At 42.3% G+C, this 20,987-nt stretch overlaps 1 protein-coding gene across 3 annotated transcripts; it reads left to right on the top strand.

The window, feature by feature from the left end:
- The first annotated feature begins 1,795 nt into the window (after positions 1–1,795).
- Positions 1,796–20,666, top strand: LOC148896978 (CREB-regulated transcription coactivator 2). Of its 3 annotated transcripts, none has more exons than XM_088998902.1 (15): positions 1,796–2,029; positions 4,654–4,755; positions 4,831–4,950; positions 6,693–6,754; positions 7,421–7,492; positions 9,692–9,798; positions 9,871–9,956; positions 10,810–10,859; positions 11,603–11,847; positions 13,945–14,375; positions 14,452–14,625; positions 14,708–14,872; positions 14,954–15,025; positions 15,202–15,385; positions 16,249–20,666. In XM_088998902.1, the coding sequence occupies exons 1-15, from the start codon at positions 1,865–1,867 to the stop codon at positions 16,437–16,439; spliced, it is 2,226 nt and encodes a 741-aa protein (XP_088855028.1). In that variant the 5' UTR covers positions 1,796–1,864; the 3' UTR covers positions 16,440–20,666. The 3 variants fall into 3 exon arrangements, with proteins under 3 accessions (XP_088855028.1, XP_088855027.1, XP_088855029.1); XM_088998901.1 differs by having other exon boundaries at positions 1,797–2,029; positions 14,705–14,872; XM_088998903.1 differs by lacking the exon at positions 7,421–7,492 and having other exon boundaries at positions 1,797–2,029; positions 14,705–14,872.
- The last annotated feature ends 321 nt before the right edge of the window (positions 20,667–20,987 follow it).

The following is a 20,987-nucleotide window of genomic DNA, read 5'->3' as shown; positions in this document are numbered from 1 at the left end:
CAAACAGATTTTTGACCTAGCACATAAATGCCGTAAAATAAATTCTATTTATGAAGTGTAAAATGTCAGAATTGAAGCCTGACTATTTTTAATCAGAATCAGAACTATCTTTATTGGCACACAAGGGATTTCTCTCCGGTAGAACACGCTGCACTAGTATCATAAATAAAAGACATTACATAAGGAGGACACTCATAAAGGTTAATCTAATCATTTCTAATTCCTTAATGTAAATGGAATCCTTTAAGAAACATGTAATTGGATTCTTTCGGGTGGAAATCTGCTTAATATTGAAAGATTATGCTATTAATTCTTATAACTTTGTTTGGGCATAATATTTCACGTTAAGAATACGCGTACGTAAATTATTGGTAGCTTCTGATTGGCTGTTGAAGAGAACCAGGAAGTGGTAGTAGTTATAAGGAAAGTGGCTGTCTCGAGAGTGTTACGTCGTAGACTTCTCTATTTTTTTTTATTTAATAAAACTATTTAAAGGATTCCATCTTCTCTTTCGCAGGTCGTAAAGTAGCTACCCACTAAAAACAACAAACCCCTCAATTTACAATATCTTAAACCCTTTGATGTGGATGTTTTGGACGAATGCGGAAATATGGGAGGTCATGGGTGAAATATCACTTCATTTTGGAATTTTTCTCTGAAAATGTGTACTTTTGAACAATGTGCTAAATAGTTGTTTCGATGTCAATTACATTAACCATTTGCAGGTGAAATCGGTTGATAAACGTTGGAGGAGCTCCTCTTCGTCTGTAACATCGCTTTTCAATTAGAAATGTCATGGAAAATGATATTCATTGTGATAATTCGCGTTACGTAAACCAACAACGAAGAAATTATTTTTGATTCAAGTGACGGGAGCCTTTTTTCCCCCCAACACGTGGTCTTATTGTGATTGTTTACAGTACTCTTCGACAACGCGGTGTTATGTAAAGCATGACTTTGATTTTCAAAAAGCACTCCGCCAGTACGTTGCTACTCATATTACGTTGCCACTCACACTGAACTTACTGACCTTATTTTCTTGCTGTAGCCATTCTTATGAGCGTGTTTTTTTTACTGATTTTTACCGATTTACGTGGGTTACGTTTACATTTGGCAACGAATTGTATGCCGACGAGCTTTGTTTTAAGTCATACATTGCAATGTTTACCCCCATAGAAATCAACGCGTTATCAAGTTCCAGTATAAGAGGGATGCAGATGCCTCCACTTCTCGTTCAGAAGTTAACCAATTCATATATACGTCCCTGGTTAGACATTACGCTTGAACTGTTATTAATTTTTAAGAATTCCATTCGAGTGGACATTGCTGGTTGAGAGAAAAAGTGGAAGAATCGAGCGGACTCTTTTGCACTTGCGGAGCGACACCGGCAGGTAGCGCTCAGAAGCTTTTATCCCAGCAAAAATTGAGATCGTTTATACTTGACAGATAACTCCCGTACCCAAAGGTCAGATGTCGCCGTTTGTTTGTTTGCGTGGGGGCTAATGACTTTGTGGACTCGTTGTTATGGGAACCGCGCCGCGTGGCGCTTTGGGTGTGAATTTTTGTCCTCGCGGTGACGTCACGGAATATGTTACAGGATGGTTATGATGTGGGGTGAAAGGGTGCAGCCAAGTGCTGCGTACACAACGAAAGTACGACCCAAGTCATCTCTGTCCGATTGCCATGTCGGCCAGTTGGTCATTTCGAAGGTCATAGGTCATCAGTTTGCGCGAAAACGTGGAGTGAGGCCTCCTGGCCAGAATAGCTGCGGAAGCGATCTCTGTGCGGCCGGGTCAGTGACGTCGCAGTAATGCTGTGGCGGGCGGGCGCTCGTCTCAAGTGAGCGGAGCGAGCGAGCGACAACATGTCTGCGGGCTCAGGCGGCCCAGCGCCGGGGCCCTGTGGCCCCACGGCGGCCGGGGTCGGCAACCCTCGTAAATTCAGCGAGAAGATCGCGCTGCATACGCAGCGGCAAGCCGAGGAGACGGCCGCCTTCCACGAGGTCATGATGGACATCACGTCGACTCGGGTGAGCCTGCTTGTCCGCCTGCCTGCCTGCCTGCCTGCCCCTGCCTGCCTGCCACCTCGTCGCCCCCGCTGGCTGAGGTGGACGTGGTCGAACCCACTAACGAGCAAGCGTAGGCAGGCCTCAGCCGGTGTCCCGGCACCCTCCAGCCCACCAGACGTTGTCGGAGCCCGTCGGAAAACCGACCCAAAGAGCCGCCATTCGACGTGTTTGCTCTTGAGCGGCAAGTTTGCGAGGCCTCTAACGGCTTGCGCTGCGCCGTTAGCCTGCTTAGCATGTTAGCTTCGGCGGCTCGTCGCCTTGTTTACCAACTGAGCGAGCTGTCATCCCACGCCGGAAGTCCCTCTGCACATAGTCCTTTGGGAAGCTGATTTTCGCGTTGTGTGTTTCAGTTTCGGCGTACGCGGTGGCTCGTTTGTTAATCTACGATACTCCTTGAAAATTCGGCTGTGGCGGAAGTCTCGCCCAATTTGCCTTTTCCTTGGAAATGGTTACTTTGGACGCATATTTTGCAGCAGGAAGCCGTTGGATCTAGCTAGCTTGTGAGTTGGAAAGCCCTTATCCTGGTGGTTGAGGAGTGCTAGTTAATTTCGTTGGAGTTTCGTTATGTACTATTGACAAACGAGTTATTGAAAGTAAGTTTCAGTCGTGTTGTAACTGGCGATGTTGAGATTTGCGTTGGGAATGATGAAGGTGCCCCGTCAAAATGCGTTTCGCTTACAATTTCGCGTCAGTGGGATTCTTGCTAAAAAGTCGCTATAGTTACCGCAGTAACCATAGTTACCTCACTCTGACCACTGTTACCAAAAAGAATGTTATTGTCATACCAACACACATTTCCACATTATCTTGCACCAAATACGAAATACCGAGTTCCAATTTAGCTCAGTAAATCCCAGGAATCGTGGACATAAAAATAGAGCAAAATGAGATTGATAAAATGCAATCCAGCAGAATTCAAGACGCTTGAATTACACATACAATCAAGTACTTTGGAGGGATGAATTAGGCATGCAGTGTGCGGCTGATTTCAGGGAACAGTTTTGAGTTTAATAATCCAACAGTTTGTGGAAAGAAGGTGTTTCTCAATGTGTTCTTAATCCTCCAGGTCCTTGAGGGAGACTTCTTGAGAGGATGGCAAGTGTTTCAGTTCCAGGTGAGGTCCTCGAAACGGTGGACCTCAAGATACTTGGAGCTGAAGACCACTGCGCTCCTCTAAAGTGTAGAGGGGGTTGGGGGTATATTTGCTTTGGCCTCCAAGATATTCTGTGTACTTGGACTAAATCATTGTCTGTGATCCATTCCACTACTACTGTATGCTGTGTAAACTAGGTTATAAGTCTATATTCACTATAGTCATGCAAGCCGTAGGCGCCCTAGCACACACGCCTGAGGGTGATGGAAGAGAATATGTTATAAGGATCCTGACACTCTTTGATCTGGTAGTTGTGAAGTCCAAGATGTAGTTTTTTGGTGATGGAATCGGGATAGGAGAGGAAGGCAGGGGTGAAATTCAGGAAAAGCCGTTGAACGTAGGCAGAGGACTATGTGGGCCACCAATGAAGTGAAATTATCAGCGGCGTTTGTAGGGTTCTCCTCATGCTCACCGGGGAGAGCCTTTGGAGGGACAAGCACGCCATTCTTGTCAGTATATTATTATCGTATATACATGTATTTTTTTGTCTTCTGGCGGTACCTATGCAGTAGTTCCTGTTGCTCCTCTTATGATAAATAACGTGCGTCGAATGAGCTGCTCCAATCACAAAAAAATATTTTGCAACTCAAATAACAGCAGAAACACACTGAGCAAGAAATTGTGTATGTAAGAATTTAATGTTTTCCTCCATTGGCTTCATTCAGCTGTAACTGCTAGCGGGGGCTTTTTTTGGGTGGTGGATCCGTTGGCCTGCCTTGTGTCATTTTGTGTTTTTGGCTTTGTGACAATTGGCACAGACTTTGGCTATTCTACATTATGCTAAGCAAAGTTAGCCCATTTGATGTTGTTCCGCAGTTCCATGTGACCATTGTTGTGATTGTGATTTAGCTCAGGTAGCATCACGACTTCATCATCTTCTGAAGTCAACAGTCACAAACTGGGGTCTTACACTGGACATTGACTTTAAACATTGACCGACAAATTGGCGCTGTTGTTAAATCCAGCGTCTTTCATTATATTCATATTCATATTCATATTATTATTATTATTATTATTATTATTACAGTAAAGTCTCGTTATATCGATATTCTCGGGAGTCGGAAAAAATATCGATATAACCGGACTATCGATGTAATAAAATTTTACTGTATTATTATTATTATTATTATTATTATTATTATTATTGTTAATGTTGTTGTTATTATTATTATTAGTTGTATTAACCTCTGACGAAGGCGGAAGTAGACGATGAAACATGTCAGGTATTTGAACACCGAATATACACTGTCTGTAAGATAAGAATCTGTTTTAAATTTAAAATTAAATTATTATTATTATTATTATTATTATTATTATGATTAATGTTGTTGTTATTGTTCCAGCTTCAGCTGTTGTTAAAGCGCTTTTTAAATCAATATGTATTCGATTGTATTGCAGATCAATGTAAAGAGTGTCTTTTTTTGGTGTCCAGTTACAGGCTCAGAAGCTCCGGTTGGCCCGGACCCAAGGTCCGTATTACGGTGGCTCGCTGCCCAACGTAAACCAAATAGGCAGAGGGCCTCAAGACCTGCCGGTGAGTGCGGTCACGTCACCTCCACTGCTGGAACAGCGGCAACCCCCCGCTGGAGCGTGTTTTGGTCTCACGCAGGGCGCCTTCCCGCCATCGCTGGAGTCGGCGGCGCGCTCCACGCGTCATCACGGCCTGGTGGAACGGGTCCACAGGGAACGTCGCTTCGTGCCGCCCATCAGACCCTACAGAAATCGCCAAGTATCCTTTCTTACGTTCCTTCAAAGCACTTTTAGTGGCAGCCCGTAAAGGACATCAAAGAGAAGCTCAATGTGTTATGCTCTTTTATGCGTATTTCAAAGGCAAACAAATGATAATGGGCCTCATCTAGTGACGGTATATTAAGCTGTGCGTCTCTGAACTTATGATAATATATTTTTGGGGAAGCCATCACAATAATAATATCGTTGATATTTGATTATTATTATTATTTGATTTGCTTTCAATATTATGTTTATAAAGCATAATTCTATAACATTGAATTCTCAAATTAAGTGATATATATATATATATATAAAAGTCTTTGTTCATGAACATAAACTTTAGCTTTCTATCGATTAAAGTTACTTCCGGTTTGAGTGATTATTAGCTAACTCTGAGCTAGCTAACTAGCTTTCTATCTATTTGAGTTGTTTTCAGGTTGAGTGATTATTAGCTAACTCTGAGCTAGCTAGGTAGCTAGCTTTCTATCTATTTGAGTTACTTCCGGGTTGAGTGAACACTGGCGCGTGTGGCTGCTGCTGCTCACCCACAGAAAAACTGATACTGTGACTGTAAAGTGACCTTGAGAGTTTTGAAAGGCGCTTATAAATGAAATGTATTATTATTATTAATGGATATTAATGTTAGTACAACGATTAACGGATATTATTTTGCCAGTTAGGTTTTCTGGTGCTTTTAGTGAACAATAAGTTAGTTAAGAAAAAAAGTGCAAAGTCACAACATGTTTTTGGTCACAGAAAGAAAACGTTACATCACAAAAAGACGATCAGAACGTCCTGTTCTGCATTCAATAATGAAAGTCTCTAACATCTCTTTTTATCTTTTTGTCTCTCTCTGTCTCTCTCTGTCTCTCACGATCTCTGTGTGTCTCTCTCTGTCTCTCTCTCTCTCTCTCTCGCTCTCGCTCTCGCTCTCTCTTCTTTATTTTTTAATGTTTTACGCAGTCATCCAAGAATTGCGGAGACGCATAACAAAAACAAATGGGGATATGCGACTATTTGCTATCTAGCTGGCTATCTATTAGCTATGTAGCTATCTAGCTGGCTGGCTATCTATCTAGCTGGCTAGCTATTTGCTATCTATTGGCTAGCAGGCTAGCTTTCTATCTATTTGAGTTACTTCCGGGTTGAGTGAACACTGCGCGGGTGGCTGCCGCTGCTCACCCACACAAAAACGTATTAAGACAGTCTAGCTAGCTATCAAGCTAGCTACCTAGCTATCTATTTGGATTGGATTGGATTGGATATGCCTTTATTAGTCTCACAGTGGAGAAATTTACATTTCACAGCAGCAAAGTGATGAAAGGAATGAAAGTAGAAAAACAAAATACATAAATACAATAAAAAAAATACAATATATATGCTATCTATTAGCTGTCTAACTATCTAGCTAGCTATCATTTAGCTATCTCGCTGCTAGGTAACTATTAGCTAACGTATCTATCAGCTGGCTATCTACACTGCTCACCCACAGAAAAACTTATCCCGTGACTGTAAAGTGACCTTGAGAGTTTTGAAAGGCGCTTATAAATGAAATTTATTATTACATTGTCATACTTTTTTTGGGGGAGGGGGGGCGGGGGGGTTGACTCCAGAGAACTATGTGAACGTAGGATATACACGGAAAGTGAAAGTGCCACAAAGACATTCAAAAAGTTGCGCTTTCTTTGGTTTTGGAAGATTTTTGTGACGTGAACATTTTCTTAGCAGTTATTTCCTCAGGCGGACAACGCCACCTATAACTCCGCCTATTTATCACCACCACCGGATCCCAGCTGGAGAAGGTACATGCTATGACTCCACCCCCCCCCCCCCCCCCCCCCCTCCCACCCATTTCCGTCTCCATGGGGACACCGTCTGCGGCCATCTTGCTGCTACCTGGGGCCTTTGGCTGTGTTGGGAATCTTTTATCTCATTCCCTACTCCTTACATGATGATAGCTCCATGAAAACTCACCCCCACCAAAAAAAATAAATAAAATAAAATCGTGATTAACTCATTCACTGCTAGACGTGCAAAAATGTGTCCATTCCAGTGCCCGGGTTTTTGTCATTGTCACTCGAATGCTAGCTAGCAAGCCACTTGTTCTTTTCTTGTTTTTGTCACACACCTCTTTCTTCTTCTTCTTCTTCTTCTTCTTGGGGGGAATCTACCAGCCTTCTTCCCGCCGCTTTTCTAACCACCAAATAAACGCACCCGCATAACACGCTGGCTCCCACGACGACCGGTGGTTTCTTCACTGGATTTTCAGCCGAGGCTTCCGTTTTAGCGTCTGTCCCGCTTGCGTTTTTTTTTTTTTTTTTTTTCCCTGAGGCTGACTTTATCCCGCGCTTCCTCTTCTTCCACCCCAACGTGACTTTTATTGTATTTTATTTTTTTGCACCCTGTTGCCGGGGTGGGGGTGGGTGGGCAAAGCCCAGTAACGTTTTGTTCTTGTCGATCGTGAAAAGGAATTGGTCCGCCGGAATCTTCCCGGGGGATAAAAGCCACTTGTTACGTCTCCCAACCACTGCGCTCAACAGGTGAATCCTCCACTTCATCCTTTTCTACCTTCCACCTTTTTCCCCCTCCCTTCTCTTATTTTGGGCTCTTCTGACCCACTTTTTGCGTTCCTTGCGCTCTTTTTTTCATCCCAAGGCCTTTTTTTCCTTCCCCTTTTCTTTGCTCGTCTCTTTTCTTTCTGTTCATATTCCTCATCTTGCTTTTCCCCTTTCTTACTTTTCTTCATTCTCCTTTCTTTTCTACATCTTTTTTTCTTCCTCTTCCTTTTTTGTCTTCAATGTATTCTTCCCTTTCTCATACCTGTCAACTTACAGTGGGACCTTGGCTTACAAACTTAATTGGTTCCCAGACAGAGTGAATAAGGCAAAGTGTGCATCCCAAAAATTAATTTCCCATAGGAAACCATTAAAATGAGAATAATCCGTTCCCAGGTCCCCATAAAACATAATTTTCTAAGCCTTAAAACTACACAAAATATACCTTATTTTATTTATAATAAATGTGCAATAGTATTATGATTAAAGAAATAAACTACAATAACGTCATTTTATTTACCTTTGTGATGGTCGTTAATGGCTTGATGGAATGGAGTGTCCGGTTTCCTCAGCATTAAACACTTGATGAGGAACACAGGCTTCTTTCATCATCTTGAGGAATGATCACTTGTAGGTGTTTTCTCTGTGATAATTGCATCTAGTTCTTCATCAATTGTGATCTATTTAGCTGGGTTGATAGCTTTTTGCATCAAGTGTACAGATGACTTGTGCGGGTTGTTTGTGGAGCCTGATTGATGGGATATTTTAACTGTTTTAGATCCATTTTCTCACTATTCTCACACTCTCACACTTTTGTTTTTTTGTTTCAAGCTCTGTCATCTCCATTTCGTGTGTGTGTTTTCTCACTCTCTCTCTGTCTGCCTGTCTCTTTAATGTTTAACCCCCCCACCCCCACTGCTGGGTTCTTGACCAATCACGTGGCTTTAACCGAAGACTGGGGGCGGGGAATAGAGGACAAAAACAGTGGCCACCATTTTCTTGTTAGGAGAACGGGTTCTTTCGCAAACGACACATCACTCATTGTGGCAGCTCCATGTGTATCCCGAAAAATAGTTCGTATGCCAAGGTAAAATTTTCATAAATGTAACGTTCTTAAACCGAAAAGTTTGTAAGCCAAGGGCTTCGTAAACCGAGGTTTCACTGTATGTTTTACCTGTATTATTGTGTACGGCGTATAACAACTTTTATACGATTAAAAAAAAAAAGGTCTTTGGTTATCGAGTCTTTGTCGATGAAGCATGATATGCGCATGCGCGTCACATTGTTTTCATTTGGTTTCGTATTTCCCTTTCCGTATTTGAAGTCCGGCATTTGTGTTGCAATCGAGGAATCAACTAGTTGTAACTTAGAAATAAGCATGAGAGAACCGCAAGTAAGAAGAGAAAAACTCTAAGATCGGATCGCCACCAAAAAGAATGGGAGAGTCTCCAAGGTGAATACGCTGGATGGATAGGATGGTTGACAGAAGCTCCTCAGTTTTCGTTTAAAAAGGATCTAAAAGTTTCTGCAAGTGGATTTTACGATCTAAAGAGCCACTTTAAAACTGCCGAACACGTGGAAAATTATGTGGAATGACTATGAAAGCATAATGTGCGCATGCGCAGTAAACTGCATTTCTGCTTGTGTTAGTGTTTTTTTTTTAATAATTTCAAATAATGTACGCCGTACTACAACTTTTATACGGGAATTGTAATCATTTATAAGGGCAGCTATTAGCCAAGGTTGACAGGTATGCTTTCTCCCTTTTCCGCGGCTACCTCATTTGCTTTTGCCTCACTTCCTCTTCCTCCAATATTTTCTCTCCTAATCTGAAGATTCAATTTCTGCCAGAGTAGATCTTCTTCTTCTTCTTCATCATCGCCACCATCTTTCGCTTTCTCTTCTTCTGCCACGCCCCCCTGGCTGACGTCCATTTTCTGTTGTCATGTTATTGGCTGGTTGTAGGAGGTAATATAGTGGGCGAGGGGGGTCAACTAGCCATTGCGCTCGCTTTGGTAACATCATCTCTTTCAGTACATTGAGACCGGGTCAAAAGCAGACTTGTGATTGCTCAATCCCGCTGATAGCCTTTATGTGTGCATGTGTGTGTGTGTGTGTGTGTGTGTGTGTGTGTGTGTGTGTGTGTGTGTGTGTGTGTGTGTCTATGTGTGGGTGGTCCAACAGGACCAATTCCGACTCAGCGCTCCACACCAGCGTGATGAACCCGGCCTTGGGTGACCCATTCGCCACAGGAAGTCACACCCTCACACACCACGCCGGGAGACGTAACGGTGAGACCGACCTGAGCCGATGAAACGCGATGATTGCGCAACATCACAGTGACAACCTTGTTCTGTCCTTAGTCTTTCCGTACCCTGCCCCCCCCATTGAGGAGAACGTGCTGGATGATGCAAAGCTCATCCCCAACAAAGCTTGGGATGAAAAGAAGGTTAAAACATCATGCGGATACACACACATTTTCATATTTTTCATTTTCATCACTTACGGGGACCACACTTTCCAATTGACATGCAGCTCTACAAAAAAATCAGGCATGCACACGGTGGCTTTGTCAGCTTCTACACACCTTTAAATATATGACTTTATGAAGTCATGTTTGGACCGTGTCTTTTGGGGTCTTCAGAAAAACTGATTTTACATGCGTAATGGGGACTAAATTTCAATACATTTAAATGCATTTAAATAATTCATACAATGCACCGTGTCTTTTAGGGACTTCAGAAAAACTGATTTTACATTCGTAATGGGGACTACATTTCAACATATTTTAATGCATTTAAATAATTCACACATGATCCTTACCAGGTACACCTGATTAATGGGGACTTCACACAAACTGTATTACGAAGCGAAAATTTCAAGCATCCGAACTTCAGGAAAAACGATTTTACATGCGTAATGGGGACTAAAATTCAATATATTGAATTGTATTTGAATAATTCACACACGATTAATGGGGACTCCACACAAACTGAACTGTATTACGAAGTGAAACATCTCAAACATCTGAATCTGTCAAATGAAAGTCAATTTAATGTGAAAAATCTTGAAATATGCGTTACCTGCCACCCCGCATTGGGATTAAATTCCCGTTTGAGACATTTAGCATATTTTTATGCTGCTACATTTAAAAGAAAAGACACAATTCGCACTGTTATCAAGTATGTTAAATGTATTGCATGCGCTGATGAAACACACCTACACACACACACCTACACACACACACACACATACACACACAGATTAATCAGTGGTTGATTTTTGTTTATTTGTGTATTCAGTTTCCAGTGATGACCTCCAGACCAAAGTCATGTGAAGTTCCTGGCATCAAGTACGCGACCTCCTCTATAACACAAACACACACACACACACACTGCACTACGATCACCCTTAACACAGTGTTGATTTTTGGAAGCCACATATAAATGCCCCGTTTAGTTTTTAGTCTGAATTTGGCCCTCAGATTCTTATGGTGGCTGACTTGATTATGAATTCAAGCAAGCCTGGCCTATGGTATTCTTAGTATGCTGTAAAAAGTGCAACGGCACACTCTTAACCGGAGCGTATTATTTAATTTTCAAAGTCATGCACACCAGCGTGCATCCCCCATCATGATTGTCTATTTTTGCCCAATTGAGTTTGCCACAGTACAATTAGGAATTCTACTGGGGCTTCTTTGTCACTTAAAGGACATCCGACGCATACGGACAAGTTGTGTCCATAATGTGTAAAATCTCTTCAAATGACTTCTACTGAGCGTATTTTACAAAGATTCCACCACATATAGCTATACATATTTCACGTTTTAAGACTCGCACTGAATATTCAGGAGGTCTTGTTTTTGAGTTGGTGACGATTCCTGACGTCACGTCACGGAGGGCACGCCCTTGACCGAGAACTTTGTTTGGTCTGAAAATTTCGTGTTTATCCGTGTTGATGGCGAAATTAGAAGGAAAACACGATGGTGAATATTTGTGTGTTGCATATATATTTGAAAACCTTATTTTGGCTTTTTGTTTCCCTTTGATATCCAATTCTATTTCATCCCTCTTATTTCTCTATCTGCGTATTAAGCGTCTTCATGTCACCCGAGCTGCCGTCGGCTCCCGCGCACGGCGTCCCGCCGTCCCTCAACATCAGCGGGTCGCTTCCAGATCTGTCCAGCCTTCATTTCCCCTCACCTCTGCCCACACCGCTGGACCAGGACGAGCCCACCTACCCCGGCGGCAGCACGGGTAACCTGGCGTCTACCCTGACCCAGTTGGGTATTAATGCCAACAGCGCCGAGGGAGGCAACGGCACCTTCCACCATCAGGCTGGTAAGGTGCACGGATTGAATGGCAGTGAATGAGTTAGTAAGTTAAAGGACAACCGACGTCACATTTTTTGTTTTTTAACTCACACCAGAAAAACGTTTTATTATTGGATATGCCTTTATTAGTCTCACAGTGGAGAAATTTACATTTCACAGCAGCAAAGTGATGAAAGGAATGAAAGTAGAAAAACAAAATACATGAGCTGCTGGTTTTATAGTCTTAAAACGTAAAATACAGCTATATGCCATGGAATCTTTGTAAAATACGCTCAGTAGAAGTCATTTGAAGTGATTTTACAAATTATGGATACAACTTCTCCGGAGGCGTTGGTTGTCCCTTAAAGGACAACCGACGTCACTTTTTTGTTTCCTAACTGACATCAGAAAAAAACGTTTTATAGCATCTAAAATACCCAAAACACTCAGTAGGATATTTTTAGTCAAATGCAAAACACCAATAAAAATGACTTAAAATGTCCAAAATCTGCAAAAAATTGAGCTGCGAATTGGGCATTTTCAGAAAGTCCCGCCCCCAGTTTGTGACATCACGCCAAGACGTCTTGCATTGCTAGTGAATCAAAACAATGGCTTCATATTCGGATAATATGCTTTCTTGTTATACATCCAGTTATGAATATGATTCAAATAGTTCTGAAGAGGAAAGCATACATGTTTGCAATCGATTAAAGATTTTATTTGTGCCATTTTGAGGCAACATTGGGGGAAAATCTCTCACCCAAAAAAAGAGGCACAAAATGGCGACATCCTGTGGCCACCTCTGTTTACACAGGCTGATAAATTCCTTATATGGCGCTTGGACGCCCTCTTCTGGCCTTCTGGCGGCTTTTGGGTGCAAGATGAGGGCCCCAGACCAAACAAGTACAGCAAAATACATTGACGTGATGGAAGGACCGCTACAATGCGTCTTTTTTTTACTGTAAAGGGCGGTCCTTTAGTGACGTCACGTACGGACTCGTCACCAACTCAAAAACAAAACTTCCTGAATATTCAGCGCGAGTCTTAAAACGTAAAATATAGCTATATGCGGTGGAATCTTTGTAAAATACGCTCAGTAGAAGTCATTTGAAGCCATTTTACAAATTATGGACACAACTTGTCCGGAGACGTCGGTTGTCCTTTAACTGGAGAGGTCAAGTCAGCCTAAAATGTTTTTCCTTCCAGGTTCAAAACTATGCTTCCCCTCCCCCACTTCCATGATTAAATCATTCATTGCCGTTCCCGAATGTATTAGTGAATTGAAAAGCATGACGTAGAGCGCCATTCCTGAATTTGTTCGGGTTTTGGTTTTACTTGCACTGGGTGCCGATAAAGTGCTAGTCAGACCTCTGGCAATGTTTTTGCCTACCACGAGGAGGCAGCATTTGCCTTTTGTCCACGTTAGCGCTTAGCTTCAGCTGTTGTTAAAGCGCTATATAAAGGAAAATGTATACAGTAAAGTCTCGTTATATCGATATCGGATATATCAATAGTCCCGGTTATATCGATACTATTTCTATGCACGCACGGAGAAAATTACATGCAAACAGGGTCGGACATATCGATAGTCCCGGTTATATCGATATTTTTTTGGACTCCCTTGAATATCGATATAACGAGACTTTACTGTATATTGTATTTTGTACAGCCGCCCCCATTTCAAGCTCTGATAACTCCACACCAATATAACTTAGGAATTAACTGCTGCTTGCTTGTCTGTGACTATTAAGTGTCCTTGAGAGCTTTGAAAGGCGCTTGAACTGAAATTTATTATTATTATTATTATTTATTAACAATTTTTTTTCTAATGAAAAAAGAGATTCTCAGGTTTCTTACTGAATTGACTGTTTATGTATTCACCAAACTCAATATTCTGTGGGTCCTGCAATTTGAGTGAAAATGACAAAAACCCTGCTACTGGAGCGGGCACATTTTTGCACATCGTCTAGCAGTGAATGACTTAAGATCCTTTAAATCGGTTGATGTGGTTATCTGATAAAACGTAATCATTATTTAAAGCCATGTTAAATGTCTTTGCTTTGTTTTTATGTGTTGGCAAGTTTCACCCAAGATGCCCTCCATTTTTGATCTGACCCCGCTGCAGGTCTGCCGGGCTTACTCGGAGGCACGATGAGTAACCCGTCCCTGCAGTCGTCGCTGAGCAACCCCAACATCCAGTCATCGCTCAGCAGCCACTCTTTTAGCAACTCGCTAAGCTCCGCCTCCTTGCACTCGTCACTCAGCAACCCGTCGCTGCAATCGTCTCTGGGCTCTTCCCCCTCCCTGCCCTCCTCACTCAGCAGCCAATCGCTGCACTCGTCCCTCAGTAGTTCCTCCCTCCAATCGGCCTCCGGCTGTAGCAACCCCGCCTACAGCTCCGGCTCCGCTACTTACACGTCCTCGGTCAGCACGTCGCCGCGCAGGCGGGCGCAACCCTCGCCGCTCGTCCTGCCCGTTTTGGGCGGGGACGCTCGGCGACATCACACCAAGCAATTTTCGCCTACCATCTCACCCACGCTGTCCTCCATCACGCAGGTACACACCTTCACTCCCTTATCACCTCAGTTGCACCGACACATCACATGGTGACATCTCCCCCCACCTCTCTCAGGGCGTGCCCTTGGACACGAGTAAAATGACCTTGGACCAGCGCTTACCGCCATATCCACTGGGCCAGCAACCCCTCCACCAGCAGCCCGCCATGCTGAATCAGCATCAAGCACAGATGGTCCGCCTTCAGCAGGCACCGCCGCAGAACATGCCCAACGCTCAGCACTTTGGAACGGTACCTTAAATAGATTTTTTTTTTTCATCACATCTGTCCTCACTTTGTCCTCCTCTAACCTCCATATGTGTACGTGTAGCAGCAGCGGGCAGGCAGTTCTCAGGTCAGCCCGGCACTGATGAAGAACAATGCCTTGGAACCTTATCTCCACGGCTCCTTGACCTCCCAATGTCAGCTCAAGCATGAAGCGGAGCAACAGAGGAGAGGGAACTTCCCTCAATTACACTTGACCGCCGACCTGTACAACGTGAGACCCCGACTGGCCTATTTGTTAACTGCCTGGTTGCTTGTTGCCATGGTAATGTGTCCTCCCCCTCCCCCCCCCCAGGATGCCTTGCTCAACTCTTTGCTGGATGACTCTTACGTGAACCTGCAGCTCAGTGGCAAAGCCAGCCAGCAGGTACGACTGGAACCACATCATCACCAATCAACACTTCAAATGACCATGTCCGTCACAAGAAACCACATGATGGACATGAAGTCACATGACCCATTCGCGTCGTGATCAACTCAAGTCACATGACCAGCGCAGCACATGATGTCATCCTTGTGACATGATTCATATTTATGCTTCAGTTCCCCGTCGAGAGCCACAGTGACGTCCTGAGCCGCAACGTGCTGAGCGGCGGCCATGTTGACACGCAATTTCTGCAGCAGTCCTTAGACCAAACAGTACTCAACCAGAACCAGAATCAGAACCACAATTACGGTGGCGGCTGCGGCTCTTCTCGCCAGAGTATCCCCAACATCATCCTGACGGGTTGGTTCATTTGATTGAGTTATTTTTCTCCTGTCAACAGTTTGTTTTTCCTCTTAAATCACAGGTGTCAAAGTCAAGGCCCGCGGGCCAAATCCGGCCCGCCACATCATTTTTTTCGGCCCGCGAAAGCAAATCAAACTTGTTAAATTCCATGATGATTGCTAAAATCTGAGCCAAAATTTCATATTTTTGGATGTCAACCACAATAAAAGTCATTATTCTTGACTTCAGATTTGAAAACGAGTTATTCATTAATTTGTTGTGCGCTCTATATGTAATATGTGGAGGAGATTAAACATTCTAATGGCTTCCTCAAATTCATAACGGCCCTCGGGAGGAAACCATACATACAATGTGGCCCGCGGCAAAAAATAACTTTGACACCCCTAATCTATTGGAATCAGAAATGGCTTATATGAAAGGCAAAGCCCTCTAAATTATGCTTATTATACCAAAATTAAGTTTTGTATCATTCATTGAATGTTATTTTTTATTAGGACAGAAAGGTCAGATTTTGCTTGGAAAAAGTCTTGTCGCATACAAAAATAATGTAGAAATTATACATATATTTCATTTTGAATACACAAATGTGCTACAATAATGTCAGAACATAAAGTCATGATGCCGTAGAAAAAGAATTATCGTGTATTATTATTATTATTATTATTATTATTATTATTATTATTATTATTATTATTATTATTATTATTATAAAACTCAATATTCTGTGTGGCCTGCAATTTGAGTGAAAATGACAAAAACCCTGGTACTGGAGTGGGCACATTTTTGCACATAGTCTGGCAGTGAATGAGTTAATTGTTTTTTTTTTTTTTTTTTTTCATCACATGTATATTTGTCTTCAGGCGATTCTCCACCGGGCTTGTCCAAAGAAATCGCCAGCGCCCTCTCGCACGTGCCGGGTTTCGAGATGGACCCATACGCTCTGGACGACCCGCTTCGGATGGGCTCTCTGGCCCTGGACATGCTGGAGGGAGACCTCATGTTGGCCGACCCCGCCGTGGAGGACTCGTTCCGCTCGGACAGACTCAAATAAGCCCCGGCGGGCGGGCGGGCGGAGAAGCCCAAACTCACCAGCTGCACCTTCCGCTTCGAATGGGGTGAAGCGCTTCCGGAATGTGACCGGTAAATTTTTAATGCGAAGTTAAGGTGGGGAATTTTGAAATTCGGACAAATTGGAAACTTTCCATTGGAACCCCTTTTTTAAAGGCTTTTTATTACCCTCTATTTATTCCTTTTGCAGTTGATCCATCGCCCCCCCAAAAAAAGCTAACTCGTGTTTCTCCTTGGTCACGGTATGAGAACATGGCGGCCATTTATTTGCTCTCTTTACCCACATGTCAGGGCGTAACAGGACCTCTACTCAGTGGACCTACCAAAAAGGAAGAGAAGACTCTCCTTTTTTTTGCCAGAAAAATATTTTTTTAGCTCTTTAAAAAAACGGTTGGTCTTCTCACCAAAAACACCAGTTTCGAACCCAAAAGTGGAGAAACAAGGCAAGCTTTTTATGCAAAAAAAAAAAATCATGATGTCAACATCACTTTTGATGAATCAGGAATGTACAGGTATTTTCAGATTTGCAGGTTCGCGATCATGTCTAGGGAGGCAATACTAGAATTTAGGATCAATTTATGAGATTGATTTTGGGGAGGCAAAAAAAAAAAAGTACATTATATGGTGACAAGAATCTCATACGTAAAAAACAAACGGGACAATGACACATTTGGATTCTTTTTAGCCTATAAAAACATCCGTGACAGACGGCGAAAGTAAGTTTAGACAACAACCTGGTGTGTGTGACCCCTACCCGTCTATACACGACATCCTGACGATTGTATAAAACTTTTATCCAGAACATTTTTAACTTGACGCCCCCCTCTAAGCACTTCACTAAAACAAATTCCCATCTTTTTAATTAATTACCATGGAAAGTTTCCAAATTGGACAGTTCACGGAATGTTGCCCCCCCTTTTGCTCGGAGACTCTATGCGTTCGCCATTTTGGACGGTTAGTAAGCCATAAACTTTTAACCCGGTTGGGCGACAGTTAGCATTAGCTTCTTAAAACACGGAAAGGCTAACTACTGAGCTTTTAAGTCCACCTTCTGGTCCATGCACTGGTACGCTTCTTGTCTAACTAGTAGGACATTTACCCTATCAGGCATTTTTTTTATCTCCCCAATGAACCCATTTTAGTATTTATTCCCATGTATATAAATACACACATATAATTGGATTGGATTGGATTGGCCTTTATTAGTCTCGCAGTGGAGAAATTTACAATTATTTACATTTAATGTAGTAAATAATACAATAAATAAGCACTTTGTTATGACAGACAAGATAAATTTTTCTTACTTTACAAATCGATTCAATAGAAAATTATCCTGCTTGTGAAACCAGGCTCTACTAGTAAATGGACCCACAGGCTGGATATGAAAAAATATGGTAGAAATGCTCAAAACGGGTTGGTTAGTCTAAAAAAAAAAACCTCACAAACTTGTTTCCAACATCCCTGATGCCTACTTTCGGGTCCATACACTGCTTTTATCCTTGCTCAAAAGACAATTTAGCACACTTGTCATGAACCAGTATTTTTATTTTTGTATTTTTAGCACTATTAGTAGGGAGAAAAAAAACAACTGGTAAAACACAGTTAATCCATTAGTGTGACGTAATTCTACGAATGCGTCGACATTGTAGGAGAGTTTGTTCACACTGCAGTTCAATTCCATTTTTTTTGTCCAAAACCTAACCTGGCTCGGATATTTTCACATATAAATCAAATTAGGCCCAAAATATCTCCTCCTCGCAGGCGCGGGGAAAATTAGCACTTAAGAAACTACTTGTCCGAGAATCTAAATTATTTTTTTAAATCAACTGTTGTCTTTAACAGTTGATTTTTTTAATTGGATTTCACTTGAAACACTAAGTGGACATTTGTGATGATAGTAGTCATTCAACCACGCCGATGCGTCTTTTAAAAATTATTCACGTCAATAAAATTAATCGCCATTTCCTTTAAAGGACAACCGACACCATTTCCTAACTAACTGACATCAGAAAAACGTTTTATAGCATCTAAAATACTCAAAACACGCAGGCTGATATTTTTAGTCAAATGCAAAAATGCCAATAAAAATGAGTTAAAGTGTCCCAAAACTACTTCAAAATGGCGAGTTTCAGAAGGTCCCGCTCCCTTGCTCGTGACATCACGCCAGGACGTCTTGCCTTGCTCAAGAATCAAAACAATGGCTTCAGATTCGGCGAAGATGCTTTCTTGTTACTCGTCCAGTTATAAATATGATTCAAATAGTTCTGAAGAGGAACGCATAAATATTTGCAATCGATTACATAAGTCCTTCCAGATCAATTCGAGCCGTCAGGACTCCAGTGTAGCGTCCCAGAAAATGCACAAGATGGCGCCCAAGCTCTGCTGGAAATGGGCTGATTTCTCTGCTGGGAATTTGTGTCAACTAGTATCAAATAGTAGTCTTGGTGCTTGGTGCAACACACAATGATTCACTATCACGTTATTTATGTGTTTTCCTTCTAATTTCGCCATCAACACGGATCAACACGAAGTTTTATGACCAAACAAGGTACCCAAAATGCATTGTGTGTCGCTTTCTTGGTCAGGGGCGTTCCTTCGGTGACGTAGGTTGAGGACTCGTCACCAACTCAAAAGCAAGACTTCCGGAATATTCAGTGCGAGTCTTAAAATGTAAAATATAGCTATATGCGGTGTAATCTTTGTAAAATACGCTCAGTAGAAGTCACTTGAAGTGATTTTACAAATTATGGACACAATTTATGCGGAGGTGTCGGTTGTCCTTTAAATGAGAGAAAGGGGGTGTGCTCAAATTACCTGTACTTCCTCCTGCCTTGCTACTGTGGTGATTTACAATCGTAAAATGAGCCCCAAAACACGGACGGCACCGTATTTAATTTAATTCCATAAACACTTTTTTTTGTTTTTTTGCATATCTCATCCCCAAAAATAATCCAAATTGTGCATGTCGTGTGAACATTGTCTTAATTATGAGGAGGAAGAGCATACTCGTGCATGAACCATACGCCAAATATAATTCCAGGTCCATACACTAGTAGTACGCTTTGATAAAAATACTCCTTTTTAAGTCAGTTGACTGTATTTCATAATTAATGCACGACTTTTTATTGTTTGTGAAAATCAATTAAAAGCAGGTGTTTTAATTTTGCACTGAAGGCAAAGAAGATGCAAATATACATGGACCTTCAACTGAATCTCGTTTCAGGTCCATGAACTATTCGTACAATCGCTATGCCCGCTATGTACAATTTTCAAGTAGGCAGACAGCATCGTTGTGTTTCAAGTAGTTAAAAAAAAGCTACCAGCAATACTTTTTTTTGCCGTTTGTGCGCTGAATTGTACTTATGAGCGTACTAGCATGTGGACCCGAAGCTGGACTATGCATATTTCCTGCTCTGCTATGCAATCGAAGGCGCCAAGCCCGCTGCCTGTCATGAGTGGTCACCAATCAGACTGTCGCTATTCCTCCAAAATCGTAACGAGTCACCCACATGTGGCTTTTTTTGCGGGTAATCGACGAGGTTGTCACACATTCCGCTTGGTGGCTCTTACGTGTTTATTGGCTGAAATTTTGACAGGAAGCTCTTTAGCATGTGCGTACGCTGGCGTGCGTACATGTAGGATGTCTTGTCGTTAAGTCAAGAAGACGAGAGTAAATTGGTCCTCTCGTCATCGGGCTAGAACTTCCTCTTTGAAAAGGAAGTGCAGATTTTCACACACTTGCGTGTTTGTTAGAAAAGGTCAAAGTCGCATTTGCTGATGAGGAAAATTTCTTCGAGCCAAGCTAAGGTGCATGCATGTGCGCACGCGATTGTTTTATGCAATCAGTTAGGCAGACAAAATGTAGTTGTATACTCTGCCAGTGGGGGAGCTGTTGAGGGATCAGCGACCAGGCCATATATGCTATTTGTCTGAAACACGCACACACGTGCGCGCGTGCAACTACCCCACCATGAGTTAAAAAGGCCATATTTCATGTTGTCACATTTTTACAAAGGTTTGCTCAAATGTTCTTAACGCTGTTGGGCTCGTGCTTTTAGGCTGAACTGCGTTTTATGTTGTAATAATTTGTAATAAGCAGGGACGTGTTTGTACATATGAATGTTTGCAAAGCAGCTAACAAGAGATTTATAAACTGTTACTTCACTTGTGTTTTTTTTTTTTGCAGAAAATAAACTTTTATGTGAACTTGTCAAGTGGCCACATTGGGATGAAGGCAATGGTACCGTTTTTTCAAAATAAAAGTCGTTATCACTGCGGCACCGAAAAAAAACCAACAGGACTGTAAATTTAACTAATTCGCCGCCATTCCTGAATATATTTTGAATTTAAAAGTGTGACGGAGAGCGACATTCCTGAATTTGTTTAGGTTTTGATTTTTCTTGCGGGAGGTGCCGATAAAGTAGTGGTCAGACCTCTGGCAATGTTTTACCCTTTCATGAGGGGGCAGTATTTGCCTTTTGTCCATGTTAGCGCTTTGTTACAGCTTAAGCTGTTGTTAAAGCGCAATATA

The sequence above is a fragment of the Hippocampus bargibanti genome, linkage group LG06 (assembly GCF_051943395.1).
Source record: "Hippocampus bargibanti isolate YZ-2025 linkage group LG06, ASM5194339v1, whole genome shotgun sequence".
NCBI classification, from domain to species: Eukaryota; Metazoa; Chordata; class Actinopteri; order Syngnathiformes; family Syngnathidae; genus Hippocampus; species Hippocampus bargibanti.
The sequence above is the reverse complement of the archived record's forward strand: the minus strand, read 5'-3'. Positions and strand labels throughout refer to the sequence as shown.

What these genes read in the sequence shown, in the direction of transcription:
- LOC148896978 (XM_088998901.1), top strand. Translation starts at nt 1,865, where the DNA reads ATGTCTGCGGGCTCAGGCGGCCCAGCGCCGGGGCCCTGTGGCCCCACG. An exon ending in TGTGAAGTTCCTGGCATCAA is followed by an intron (nt 10,860 to 11,602) that starts GTACGCGACCTC and finishes CTGCGTATTAAG; the next exon opens with CGTCTTCATGTCACCCGAGC. An exon ending in TGACCGCCGACCTGTACAAC is followed by an intron (nt 14,873 to 14,953) that starts GTGAGACCCCGA and finishes CCCCCCCCCCAG; the next exon opens with GATGCCTTGCTCAACTCTTT.